Raw genomic sequence first — 14,489 nt, forward strand, 5'->3', positions numbered from 1 at the left:
CCTGCATGCAGAGGGAAGTCAGAGGATTGAGGCTGCAAAGCAAAGGTTTGCTCGGAGGGTGGCTCTTCATGAACAAGAACAGAGAAATAAGCTTCTTGAAGCTATTGAAGAAGCCAAGAGAAAGAAACTCAAGCAGAAGAAGCTGCACGACAAGCAGCAGCTCAAGCTGAACAAGCCAGACTAGAGGCAGAACGACTTGAAGCTGAGGCTGAAGCCCTTAGATGCCAAGCACTTGCACCAGTAGTGTTTACTCCTGCTGCTTCTGCTTCTATTCCAGATCCTCAAGCTGCTCAGAATGTTCCTTCCGGTTCTACTCAGTCCAGCTCATCCAGACTCGACATCATGGAACATCGTCTTGACATTCATGAATCCATGCTAATTGAAATGAAGCACATGATGATGGAACTTCTGCGTCGAACTGATAAACCCTAGTTTTAGGATCTCTTCGTTTTTCTTTTTTCTTTAACGTTGTTTTATTTTTGTTAACTTCTGTTTCTTTTATTTATTTATTCTACTTTGTTCGTTTGTGATTATCTATGCATATCTATATATATTTGTGTCACATATGTTTGCAAAAATCTTTTTATTCATAATATCTTTATGTTTACATCATACATTCTTTCCCTAAAGTCTAGAATGGAGGATCTCTCCTCATTCTTCTGCACTCCTGGCGCTGCTCTGACCTATCCTTCTCCAGACGCTCCAGTACATGCTGGATGTTGTTGAGCCTGTTCTTTAGCTCATCCCTCTCCAGAATCTCTTCTGCAGTCTTGAGCTTCTCTTCCAAACTCTCTTTTTCTTCCAGCAGCTTGAGTTCAAGCCGGCTGAGTTCTTGCACCTCCTCAATAAAGGCAAGAAATTCCCTCAGGTCTCTCTCCAACTCTGGACGCAGGTCCTCCTCCAGCAGTGTCCGTGTTAGCTCCGAGATGGTTGTTGTACCCTCTGGATGCCTGATGTTAAGGATCAAGTCCTCCTCGAAGGCTTTCTTCCTTAGCTCTTCTAGTGCTACGATGTATGATGCCATTTTTTTTTCTTACTGAAAATTGTTCGAGGTGTGAAGCTTACCTCTCTCTCCAACGCTTTATATAGGCTTCACTTTCTCTCTGCAAGTTAATGCTCCTACAGTTTCTCGAGGTTAAGTTCTTGGTAACTGACCCTTCTCTTTACTCCCTTGACCGGTGATAAACGTTCTTCTCTTGCATTAACTCTTCTATTTATTTCGCCTAACTCTGATTCTTGCATAATTTTCATTTTCTTTAAACTTAGACCTTCTCTAAGGGGGAGTACCTTGTACTTCAAGCTAAGTTTTTCACACCCCAAGCTTTTTGCTTATGACAAAAAGGGGGAGTACACCCAGTTTTTGATGTGTAAGATGTGTTAGTGTGATTTATTTTTTTTCTTTTGGAGAATTTAAGAGTTCCACCTTCATGACCATAGATGTGTCACTGGGCAAATACAAGGAATACATTTCACTTCTTCTGAAGTGATTCTAGTTGACTCTGATACCCAAGACTCTGATACCTTGTCCGTGACTCTGATTACTTATGCGCTCTGATTACTCGATTTTCATCTATGTCATAAGTTTTTCACTCTGAACTCTTATATCATTTAGCTCAGAATCTAGACTTTACTAACGTTTTCATCAAGTATTAGATTCAGGGGGAGCTAAGCTCAGAATCAAGCAGTGACTTGAATTCAGAATGAGCAAGATAAACTATTCACATCAGGATAAGTCTTATTCTATATCTCTAAACTCTGAGTGAATTCAGTTTAATGTTTAAGAATTGTTCATCAAAAATCTTAGTTTTGTCATCATCAAAAAGGGGGAGATTGTAAGATCAAGTTTTGATCTAGTAGTACAACTCTATGTTTTGATGATTACAAGTTAACCTTTTGATATGAACAATTGTGGTACTCTAACGTGTTTTTCTGAGTGTGCTATTTACAGGCTCTGACCTTGACTCAATCTCACACAAATCAGAAGCACTGTGTATAAAGAGCAACCCAAGCAACGCTTTCGCATTCACCATGTTCAGTATGAACAGTGGAAAAGCTTCAGAAGTTCTGAAGTTATACAAACTCTGATGTGGACTCAGTCACTAGAAGCTCTGAAGATCCAGAAAGTCTGATAACCAAGAAACACTGAAGGCTCAGATATTCTGATGGTGTAGAAGACTCTGAAGATCCAGAAGCTGAATAGTGGAAACTCTGATGTCCAGAAGCAAGATACTCTGAAGACCATGTTCTTCCCTCTGAGTTCAGAATCAGAAGAAACAATGGTCAGAGGATCTGGGCTTTCCCTCTGACTCTGATCAACCGGCTTCACAAGTTCCAATATGAAGCATTCCCCTGATCAGAAGTCTCCTAGGTTTAAAGGTCAAGTCGCTATCCAAGTACAAAAGCAACTGTACCTTCCTGACGACCTACCTAACAGTCTCAGACACAGCAGAAGCTGGATTTTCCAGAACTGCCCTCCAACGGTAGCATTTCCCATGCAACGCTCAACCCTAATCCTTGGAGTATATAAAGAGGCTGAAGACTGAAAGAAGCGGCTAGAAGCATTCACATACGCGCAAGACAAACTTAAATTCTTCTAAGCTTTCTTTCATCTGAAATTCATTGAGTTTACTATTAGCTTTTTAGAAGCAAATTTCTTGTAAACAATTCTTTGATAAACAGTTTGTTTAGTTCCTTTAGGAGATCAAGGTTGATCGGATCCTAGAGAAGACTAAGAGAGTGAATCTTAGTGTGAGCTAAATCAGTGTAATTGTTAGTCACTTGTAGGTTTCAAGTGCAGTTGTAACTCTTACCTGATTAGTGGATTGCCTTCATTCTAAGAAGGAAGAAATCACCTTAACGGGTGGACTGGAGTAGCTTGAGTGATTTATCAAGTGAACCAGGATAAAATCCTTGTGTGCTTTTCTATCTCTTATCTTTAGCACTTAAGTTCTCGAAAGATTTGTCAAAATCTTTAAGGTGGAAGTTTTATACTGAAAACGTTATTCAAACCCCCCCTTTCTACCGTTTTTCATACCTTCATAGAATATTTTTTTTTTAGGATGCAATGTACAAGAACAATTATCTAATAGGAAAATTACTTAGTTTGTACTTGGTACTTGAGTGAAGAAACATTAAGCAGTTGAAATATATAGTTATACATGTGTACTTTGAATGTGTAGACTGAGTATTAATTAAAGCATTGTAGTGATATCTCTTTGTTATACTTAGTTCCTATTAATAATAAACCCCAACTTACTCATTATGAATCTTATTTTGATGAGTCAAGTCAAGTGTAATTTTGTGAGGAAAGGCCACCAATAACTTGACTCCTCGAACAATCTTTTGCTTTGGTCACCGGTTGGTTAGGATGAGGCCACTGGCTTGATGCTTAGGTAAGGGTGATCATTTTAAGTATATGTTATGAATGAAGTACTAATCTGCATTGATTGCTGAGACAATTGGTCATAATTCCTTCCGTTCTTAGTAGTAACCATCATATATATGTGATTTGGGAAATAAATGATCGCAAGTATGCTAGGAAATATTGGTTTTATCAAACTAAATATTTGTAGGATCATATGATTAATTGTAAAACTCTAAGTACTCCTAGAATCAAATGAAATGACTAGCTTGGGGATAAACTATTACTAAGTGTCTTTAATTAACTCATATATGTGAGTTAAACTCTCTATAACAAACTATTGAATTGTTATATAAAAAAAACTAAATTAAATAATCTAATACTTAGATAAAAAACATAAAATAAAATATAATTATTACATTTCTACAAAATAAAATTAAATACTTTGATCGCAAAAAAAAGTTTCAAATTTATGTTATCTAAATTTATTTTAGTTTTTGAATTCATAAACGTTCTTTTAATAAACGTTACATTTTAAAAAAACTATCTTATAAACAAAAAATGAATCATCTTTTAACACTTTTTTTATATAAATCAGAATTTTTAAAGGAAAAAATATTTATGACCTACAATATGAAGTGTAGGTAGAGATAGAGAAGCAATAAATTATCAAATTAAAATAAGATAAGTTAAAATGACTTGCAACTTGCAAGATGACACCGGTGTCATATGAAATGCATAAGCATGGAAGAATACCACTTTTTTGAAATGGAAAGACTAACTATTCGAAATAAAATATTAATGAAAAAATTTCGAAACTATATTAAGGGTAAACAAAAATTATTTTTTAAAATAAAATAACTAAATTAAAATAAATATATAGTAATTAGATTGAGAAAACTTAGCATTTAATTAGGTTCATACAATGTTATCAGTTTAAAGGGTAAAAAAATGAAAGGATTTTCATATTTATTTTAAACTCACAACGATATATTTACATGGTACAAATTGCATTATTTAGATGGTATTACATTTTTTTGTAAGTAAGAAAAAACATAATTAATAAAAACTTCAAAAAAGTATCAATTAATTGAAAAATTGTAAATATAATAATACAAATTGATAAAAAAAATTAGTTAAGAATGACTTCAAAAACTATTAAATTGTTATATAGAAAAAAAAAACTAAATAATGTAGCATTTAGAAAACACGGGTAAAAAAACAAATAAATAAAATGATTGTGCTCTTACAAAAATATAAACAAAGATATTCATCACCAAAAAACAAATTTTTCTTTTTATATATATAATTATTTTTTTTCTTTTAATTTAAAAATTATCTTTTAATAAACATAATAAATAAACACATATTTTAAAAAAATCACACGATAAACTAAAACGACGATCCCCCCCGCACGGATCACTCATAAAGCTAATGTTCATTAAAAACATAACGGTTAAAAAATAATTAAATTAAAATTGAAAGAAATAATTTAAATACAATTTAATCTATTTTTCTTTTGACTTAGTAATTGAATGAATAATTGAGGTTGTGATAATAATATTTGAGTGTTATTAATCCTTTAATCTTCCACTAATGCCAAGTGATAAAATTTCCAAGCAATTTTTTATTATCTTTATAATAAACTTATACTAATTTCTTTTTTTTTTCTCTATAGATTGAAATTTTAATTTCTTTTGGGAGATGCGTAAAAAGGAGAAATTTGCATGACCTTTTGCATGAATCCCTACACTCTATTATTTGGTGTATTATTGTTTTTTACTAAAACATTATGGATGGCTATAGAGAAAAAGAACTACCTACACTCTAAATTCGCATGACCTTTTGCATGACTCCCTACACTCTAAATTCGCATGACCTTTTAATTCAAGATTCTTCTTTTAGTAAATCTATAAAAATAACTAACAATATGAAAAAAGAAATACACATTATAAATAAAAATGAATATCTCCGTGTATTTCACGGGTCACAATATTACAACTTGAATTAAAACTTCTCGAGTCAAAATATGTTTATATTTTCCAAAAAAAGTTTCTTCTGTTTTTGTGCTCAATCAACAATTATTCTATATGAAAATTATTGTGACCTAAAAAAAAATTAAAATCACTTTCTTTTTGGGTAGGACGTCTTTCTTTTAAGGAAATCATGTTCGAGTCGAGAATATCCATATCACCGTGAGGTTATATCTTTTAGGGGAAAGTTTCTTTCATTCCACATGAAACAAAAAATAAAAATCTATATGAAAATGACCTAAATGCACATCAAATTCACCTCACATAATTTGCCTAGCTTAAAACTCTCATGTATTGTTATTTTTTCTCTTTTTTTTTACTCTCTTTTATTTCTTAGATTTCTTTTCATATGTTTATTGTTTGACATAAATAAGGATCAAAAGACACACACACAGATATATATATATATATATACATACATATATATATATATAATAAATTCTTTTTTGCAAGAGAAAAACAAACACATTTATCATGAAAAAAATACTTACAAACTAATATTTTCTTATATCCAAAATTAAATTTTATCATTTATTAATCGAAAAATTATCTTTGACCACTGTTAAAAAGTACTCCACACACCCTTATTAATACCAACCGCCCTAATATATAGCGGTAGTGAAAATGTAACACACTTTCAAGTGTGGTACACATTGAGGGATGATAATGATAAGTGCGGGTAATATTAATATCAATGTCCATTATCTTTTAATACATATAACAACAATAACACAGATTTTAAAATTTTCAGCAATAAAAAAATGAAAATCCCCCTGTGCATCGCACGGGTAAAAAATACTGGGGTACATATCATCTAAGTAATTTCGTGATGATTCCTAAAATTCTTGGTTGATTTCATAGATTTCTTATGGTTTCCCCCCTCTAGTTCACTGTGAATACTTTTCCTTGGTTGTCAAATTTAGTTATACTGCTCAGATGCCACAAGCTTCTAGTGACTGTTTCACTTTTTCTCATTGGGAGGGCGAAGTTCTTAACCGAAGTCCTAATAAGCATTTTATGGTTTGGCCACCATCCATAGTTGACCACTTATGCTTTGATTAATCATAAATTTTTATGTGCTGCTAGATCATCAGACCAAAAAAAGAGAAGATTCATAACTACTCTCTCTTTTCTTTCTTTTTCATTTGAGTATATACACTTATTGCTTGGTGCTTGGTGAGTTTCATTCATCCTCAAACTTTCAAACTTTCCTTCACATTAAGCCATATTTCTTCATATCGAATCATGTCCATTTTAGCTTATTATGAATAAAATGACAGTAAGTATTTAATTGTGCACACTTCCAACTAATTTCTTCTATTTAATGGAGAGCAGGGTTTTTAAGAGAGGATGGTTGTAAATCATATGTGAGGTTTTATTAGTCGTTGTTAAAATCCAACTAATTTTGCTGTGTTACTAGTAACCTGCAAATGCATCAAAGAAAACTCAGACATTCATTCAACCCGCACCCTGCATTCTGCAGAATGAAATATCACTGTATGGAGCTACTGAGGATATTAATTACCTTCACTAACAGGTTTGCTATACTATTTCTCATCAAGGTGACATTTACCATCACAACTTTGAACAACTTGCATACAAGTTAAGGGTGATTAAGTTAAAATATTCTTCAGCTGTATCTTATTAAAACCATATATTGAAGTTAACATAGTCGATCCTGCGCGTCTCCAAAAGACTTATCAGCATGCTTTAATGCACACTTGGATTTGGGACATCAAAATTTGGTATAGCAGATGAAGTAAGTGTTAGTAAACATAAATCAGATAGTAAACTTATAGTGCATACCAAAATTTAAAACTTGCCCCAAAATGGATTATTGGATTTGGATCCCAATATTTCTCAGTGTCTAGTTCATTTCAATGTCCCCAGGCTCATTTTTTATTTTTGTTGAGTTGCTTCATACATAGAACTGTAATTTATTTGTACTCTCCTCTTAATTGACGCTCTTAATTAGATTCATGAGCAAGCTTAATTATATTCTGGGCTCAAGTGGTTAATATCAATCAGTGAACGCACAAATCGGGGTCAACATGGTATATAGTAAATGTGGAAAACTGGTACACATTAATTTTCTCCAGAATTACTTGTAGAATTTTTTATAGAGTTAAATCTGCATACAATTCCACATGAAATGTCTGTAAAAAAATGTGGCGCAAAAAAAATTCTAAAGGAAAATGCCAGTGAATATCCTGTCAACAGGCACATAGACTTGAAAAGTCCAAGTCTTCACTTGTGAACATTATTGTATATATAAATGGACGTTCATGAATTGTTTCCATACAAAATTCATTCTCTAGTTTCCTACCATCGAAAGAAGAATATCAAGAGCAGAGTTTAACTTCCTAAACAGTGAAAATAGCTTCTTCTATTTTCCACATGGGGTGGATTCCTTTACCATATTTTATCTTCCACTCGTTCTTGTTGCTTCTTCTTCATTTTCCTTCATACACTTGCTCACTGTGCAACTATCATGACAACTCTGCTTTGCTTCAATTCAAAAACTCATTTGTTGTCAACACTTCAGCTGATAATTTTATGGTTAGGACTCATTGTTCCTCTTTTTCCACTAAGACAGAAACTTGGAAAAACGGAACAGATTGCTGCAGCAAGTGGGATGGGGTCACGTGCGACGCCTTATCAGGCCACGTGATTGGTCTCGACCTTAGTTGTGGTCATCTTCATGGTGAGTTCCAACCCAATAGCACCATATTCCAGCTGAGGCACCTTCAACAACTCAACCTTGCTTTTAATCATTTTTGGAGATCTCCGTTGTATCCTGGAATTGGTGATCTCGTAGAACTCACCCATCTGAATTTATCATACTCTGGAATCATTGGTAATATTCCCTCTACAATCTCTCACTTGTCAGAACTAGTATCACTTGATCTAAGCAACTCGTATATGAGATTTGATCCATCCACGTGGAAGAAACTCATTCTTAACACAACTAATTTAAGGGAGCTCCATCTTGATGGCACAGACATGTCTTCTGTCAGAGTGAGCTCTTTGATGAATTTGTCATCCTCTTTGGTCTCTCTCCATCTACAATACACTGGATTACAGGGGAATTTTCCAAGTGACATCTTTTGTTTACCCAATCTTGAAGAACTTGATTTGTCATTAAATGATCAGTTGATGGGTCAGATTCCAAAGTCCAACTGCAGCACTCCTCTAAGGTACTTGGATCTCTCTAGCACATCATTCTCAGGAGAAATTCCAGATTCCATAGGCCATTTGAAATCTCTTGAAATACTTGATCTGCACAGCAGCAAATTCAATGGAGTGGTTCCTCTATCTTTGTGGAACCTCACTCGACTAACAAGTTTGAGCCTCTCCTACAATCACTTTCGCGGTGAAATCCCACCATTGCTTTCAAACCTCAAACATCTCACTAACTTTGAGATTAGGTACAATAATTTTAGCGGTTGCATCCCTGAACAGCTCGGTGAGCTTCTCAAATTAGAATTTCTTCAACTTTCAATGAACAACCTAAGAGGTCCGATTCCAAGTAAAATGGCTGGACTTCCAAAACTAGAATTTCTAGATTTGTCAAGTAATATGTTAACTGGAACAATTCCTCATTGGTGTTATTCTTTACCTTTCTTGTCAAGTTTGGATCTTAGTAACAACCATCTCATGGGGAAAATTGGTGAATTCTCAACTTATGCTTTGGAAGATTTGAATCTCTCTAACAACAAACTGCAAGGTCAGATTCCACACTCAGTATTTGAATTTGAAAATCTTACTGACTTAGATTTTTCATCAAATGACCTGAGTGTTTATGTGGACTTCCACCAATTCTCAAAGCTTAAAAGTCTAACTTCCCTCAATCTTTCTCAAATTAATTTTCTCGCAATTAGCTTTGATAGCACTAATGACTATGAGTTACCCAACCTTCAATCCTTATATCTATCTTCATGTAATATTGAGAGCAGTTTCCCTAAATTCTTAGCACCACTTCAAAATTTGGAAGAATTAGATCTTTCTAATAACAAAATTCATGGACAAATTCCCAAATGGTTTCATGAGAAGCTCTTACACTCATGGAAGAACATTGAATATATTGATCTCAGTTTCAACCAGTTGCAAGGCGACCTTCCAATTCCTCCAAAGAGCATCTACAACTTTCTTGTCTCAAATAACCACTTCACCGGATACATTGATTCAATGATTTGCAATGCAAGCTCCCTCATTGTGCTCAATTTGGCTCACAACAACTTGACTGGCACAATTCCACAGTGCTTGGGGACATTTTATGATCTTGTGGTGTTGGATTTGCAAATGAACAACCTTCATGGAAGCATCCCTATAAATTTTTCTGAGGGAAATGTCTTTGAGACAATAAAGTTGAATGACAATCGATTGGAGGGACCATTACCACAGGCCTTGGCCAAGTGCACAAAACTTGAAGTTTTGGACCTTGGAGACAACAACATAGAAGATTCATTTCCTAGTTGGCTAGAAACTCTGCAAGAGTTACAAGTACTCCGTTTACGGTCAAACAAATTCCGCGGTATCATCACTTGTTCCAACACAAAGCATCCATTTCCCAAGTTGAGAATTATTGATGTCGCCAATAACAATTTTAGTGGCTCCTTGCCCGCATTATGCTTTATGAAATTTCAAGGAATGATGAATGTGAGTAATAACCCAAACCGTTCCCTGTACATGAACGACAAAGGTTACTACAAAGATTCAGTGGTGATCATAATGAAAGGTCAAGAAGTGGAGCTTAAGAGGATATTAACTGCTTTCACAACTATTGATTTATCAAACAATATGTTTGAAGGTTGCATTCCAAAAGTCATTGGACGATTAAAGTCTCTTATAGGACTTAACCTTTCACACAATAGAATCAATGGTGTCATTCCACATTCATTGAGTAATTTGACAAATTTGGAATGGTTGGACCTCTCATGGAACCAGTTGACTAGTGACATTCCTTTGGCTTTGACAAATTTGAATTTTCTCTCTACCTTGAACCTTTCACAAAACCATCTTGAGGGAATCATACCTACTGGTGGACAATTTAACACATATGGAAATGCTTCATATGGAGGAAACCCAATGCTATGTGGATTCCCTTTGTCAAAATCATGCAATAAGGATGAAGAACAGCCACCACATTCAACATTTCAAGATGATGAAGAATCTGGATTTGGTTGGAAATCTGTGGCCGTGGGATATGCGTGTGGGGCTGTGTTTGGGATGCTCTTGGGATATAATTTATTCTTGACTACGAAACCTCAATGGCTTGCGACACTTGTTGAAGGTCTGCTTGGTGTAAGGGTGAAAAGGACAAACAACAGAGCCCGTACAAACCGCAGATGAATGAATTAGTTCAATATGGGTCTGTTTGGTACATTATTGCAGTTGTTTGTAACTTCTCTGTGTGACAAATTTATTCTTATATCTCTCTAATATACTAAGAGATCTATTTCATGTAGTCATGCAAATAAAATAAAATATTGTGATCAATTCCTTGAGTTTTCATGTCTGAGTGAATTTGGTACATGAAAGTATTTATGAGAGAATGTGCCCAAAAATAAGGGGAGAAATTGATATTGACATTTCAGAAATCCTATGAATCTATCATATCATTTCCTCTTCAGCTGAAAAATTGGCTCACATAATTTGATTCACTAGCTCTGTAGATAGAATATAGTCCGGGCCTCTAGCATTTTAAATTTGGTATTGATGGCTTTAAGAGTATGAATAATTAAGTAAAAAAATAGCTGCTATCACTCGTGATAATTCAAATATCATTCAAGGACGACCATAGCAAATTTGCAGTGCCTAAGGCTACTGTAGCAGCTAAAAAAGTATAAACTATAAAACCAAGTTTAAGGTTATATAAAAACATATATTAACAGAAATCTTAACCTAGCTTACAGAGGAAGCTCAAGGAAGAAGAAGAAGAAATTGTATAATCTTGTAGAAAATGAATATTCAGATTACAAAGTGTTTATGCTAAACACTATTTATATGGTAAACTCTTAACTAACAGTAGTTATAACCATCCTAACTAACAGTAGTCATAAGGAATACAACATGCAACACAGAATAGAATGCAGAAGAAGAAATTCTAGCCCATTGCCACTTCTGATAGCTTTAACTGTCTGTCCAAACTGAGTCTTAACCAATATGATGAAATTCTTCACTTGTTGCTGAACCTCACCCTTGTTGTTGAGTAATACAACCCAAACAAAGCGGCTATAATCATCTAGAACAGTGAGGAAATACTTGTGATTATGAACAGAAGCTTGAGCAAGAGGACCCCAAATATCCATATGAACCAGGTCAAAGCATTTTTGTGCTTTGCTAAAACTAACAGTGAACATTTTTCTCTTTTGTTTGGCCAAGAGACAAACATCACAGACAATGGACTTACTAACATCAATAGAGTAATTTACAGTGTGTAAAGCAAGTAATCTATCATGGGATAAGTGTCATAACCTGAAGTGCCATAAAGCACGAGGTGGAATGATATGACTAAAGTCATTTATTTCAGAAATAGAACTATGTTGAATTGAAAAACAGGTACTAGAAGAACTACTAACTACTAGGTGATAGAGTTCATCAGGCTGCAAACTACCCAAACCAATCCTCCTCTTGGCTTGCACGTCCTGAACAAAACAATGAAATTTACCAAAAATTACATCAACATCATGCTGCTTTGCTAACTTATGTATTGAGACTAAGTTGTATGTGAATTCAGGCACAAAAAGAACATGTGTCAATAAAATGGTTTGTGTGATTCTAACAGTTCCAGCATAGCATGTTTTGATGATAGTACCACTAGGCAATTTAACACTAATTGGTTTCACTTCAGTGAGTGTGTTAAAAGGCATTTTATCAAAGCATATATGATCACTTGCACCTGAGTCTATAATCCAATCTCTACTATCATAATGTTGAAAACAAGATAGAGCAATGGGATTTCCATGTCCTGTAGCATCTCCTTCACAAGCAACTGCCTTCACTACATGATTTACAGAAGCACTACCATTCTCTGATCCTTTCTTTGAAGTTGTGGTCACATGCTGAATCATGTCTATGATTCTTTTATATCAGTCTGCATTAAAAGGTTCTTCAACTCCTCTTTGTGAGTAAACATCATCATCATCTGGATCATCAGTGGAATCAGAATTTCTGGATGCATTGTTGACATGACTTGTACTACCTCTGGAATCGAAAGTAGTTGGATATCCATGTAGCATATAACATATCTCAACAGTAGGGATGGCAATGGGTCTCGGACCCATAGGGTACCCGCAAAAAATACCCACTATGGGTAGGGTAAAAACCAGCTAGATGGGTATGGAGTTGGGTATGGGTAATTACCCGCAAAAAGTAATGGGTATGGGTACTATATGGGTATGGGTACTATAGTACCCATACCAGTACCCATACCCGCACACACATATTATTATTATTTAGTATTATATGAACAAATTAACTTAAGCTATAGATTTCAAACTTACTTATTTTAAAAAATAGGTGACTATTTAAAGTATTCATAATCATTGCTAATTTACTCCCACTTATTTTTAAAATTAGTAAGTTAATAACCTACAACTTTAGGACTAAATTATAAATCTAAAATTAAAAATTAAGTTTTATCTTTCTTGCTTATTCGTTCTAAAAAAATATATTCTTAGTTGAATGATTTTATTTGTTACGTAGATAATCTTTTGTATTTATATTAGTTTTTTTTTTAAAAGTTAGTTGTATTTTTTGTTTTCTATTAACAAAAATAGTGAAAAATATATTTTGGTTAGCTAAATTGCGGGTAATGGGCACGAGTACGGGCATATAGGTACCCAGAGGGTACGGGGACGGGCATTCAAGTTGCTACCCATGCGGGTATGGGGACGGGTACGCGTAATTTTTTAAAACGCGGGTATGGGGATGGGTACTATAGTATCCTACCCAGACCCTACCCATTGTCATCACTACTCAAAAGTGTGTCCTGGCTTTGAAGGTGCGAAAAACACTAGAAATGGGGGGTTTGAATAGAGTTTTTGAATAAACGTTTCCCTTTTGTAAGTTTTGGCAAACTTAAAGATAAGAACTAGATGCTAAAGAATAGAGAGTAGAGCACGCAAGTATTTTATTCTGGTTCACTTGAGATAAAAGCTCAAGCTAATCCAGTCCACCCGTGAAGGTGATTTCTTCCTTCTTCTGATGAAGGCAATCCACTAAAATCAATGAATGTTACAACTGCACTTGCGACCTGCAAAGTGACTAACAGTACACTGATTTTCTCACTAGTATTCTCTCAAGAAGCTGATCAACCGATCCTCTCAAGACTAGCTAAACACTGAATCAAACTTGATTCAGTCCTCTCAAGATCCGACCAACCTTGGTCTCTTAAGGAACTTTACAAAGTGTTTGTAAAAGGTTTTGGGTTTACAGTAAATGCTTCTGAAAAGCTAATGGTAAACTCAGATGTTTAAGAATACTGAAGAAATATTGCTAAGAGATTGGTTAGATGAATTTAGGAATATCAGCAAAGTTTCTTAGCCTCTTTCTTCTATCTTCAGTCCTTATATACTCCAAGACAATTGATGTAGCCGTTGCTAGGGTTTTGTCCGTTGGAGTGACAATCTTGTAATATCAGACTGCTAGACTGAACGAGGTAGGTGGCAGGCAGGCTATGACTATACAGTGTGTACTGTGACAGCGACCTGTCCTTTCACCAGCTGACTTCTGATCTGGTGTGCTTTAGATGGACGTTGGTGAAGCTTCTGATCAGTGTCAGACAGAAGCTTAGATCCTCTGACCTTGCAACTTCTGCTTCTGAACAAGTTCCTCAGAACTTCTGAACGTCAGAGCTAGAATAGCTTGGGTCTTCAGAGCCAACTTCTTACAGGTCTTCAGAACTTGAGTCTTCTACTTTCATAACCGTTCCTTCTGGAACAACTGGTCTTCAGAACTTCTGACTCCGGTTCTTCAATACCTCTTGAGAGCTTCTATCTTCAGAACTTCTGAAGTATATGCCACTGTTCTGAGCAAACATGGTAATCTTTAGAACTCTCTTATGGTTACCCTTGGGTCTTTATCTTCTGATT

The 14,489-nt window shown here is 34.8% G+C and overlaps 1 protein-coding gene across 1 annotated transcript; it reads left to right on the plus strand.

The window, feature by feature from the left end:
• Positions 1 to 7,712: 7,712 nt before the first annotated feature.
• On the plus strand, positions 7,713 to 10,901 carry LOC130733165 (receptor-like protein 7). The gene has a single exon (XM_057585269.1). The coding sequence runs from the start codon at positions 7,792 to 7,794 to the stop codon at positions 10,744 to 10,746; it is 2,955 nt and encodes a 984-aa protein (XP_057441252.1). The 5' UTR covers positions 7,713 to 7,791; the 3' UTR covers positions 10,747 to 10,901.
• Positions 10,902 to 14,489: the final 3,588 nt, after the last annotated feature.

The sequence above is a fragment of the Lotus japonicus genome, chromosome 1, assembly GCF_012489685.1.
Source record: "Lotus japonicus ecotype B-129 chromosome 1, LjGifu_v1.2".
NCBI lineage: Eukaryota > Viridiplantae > Streptophyta > Magnoliopsida > Fabales > Fabaceae > Lotus > Lotus japonicus.

Excerpts from the sequence above, each read along its gene's own strand:
- LOC130733165 (XM_057585269.1), top strand. The coding sequence starts at position 7,792 with ATGGGGTGGATTCCTTTACCATATTTTATCTTCCACTCGTTCTTGTTG.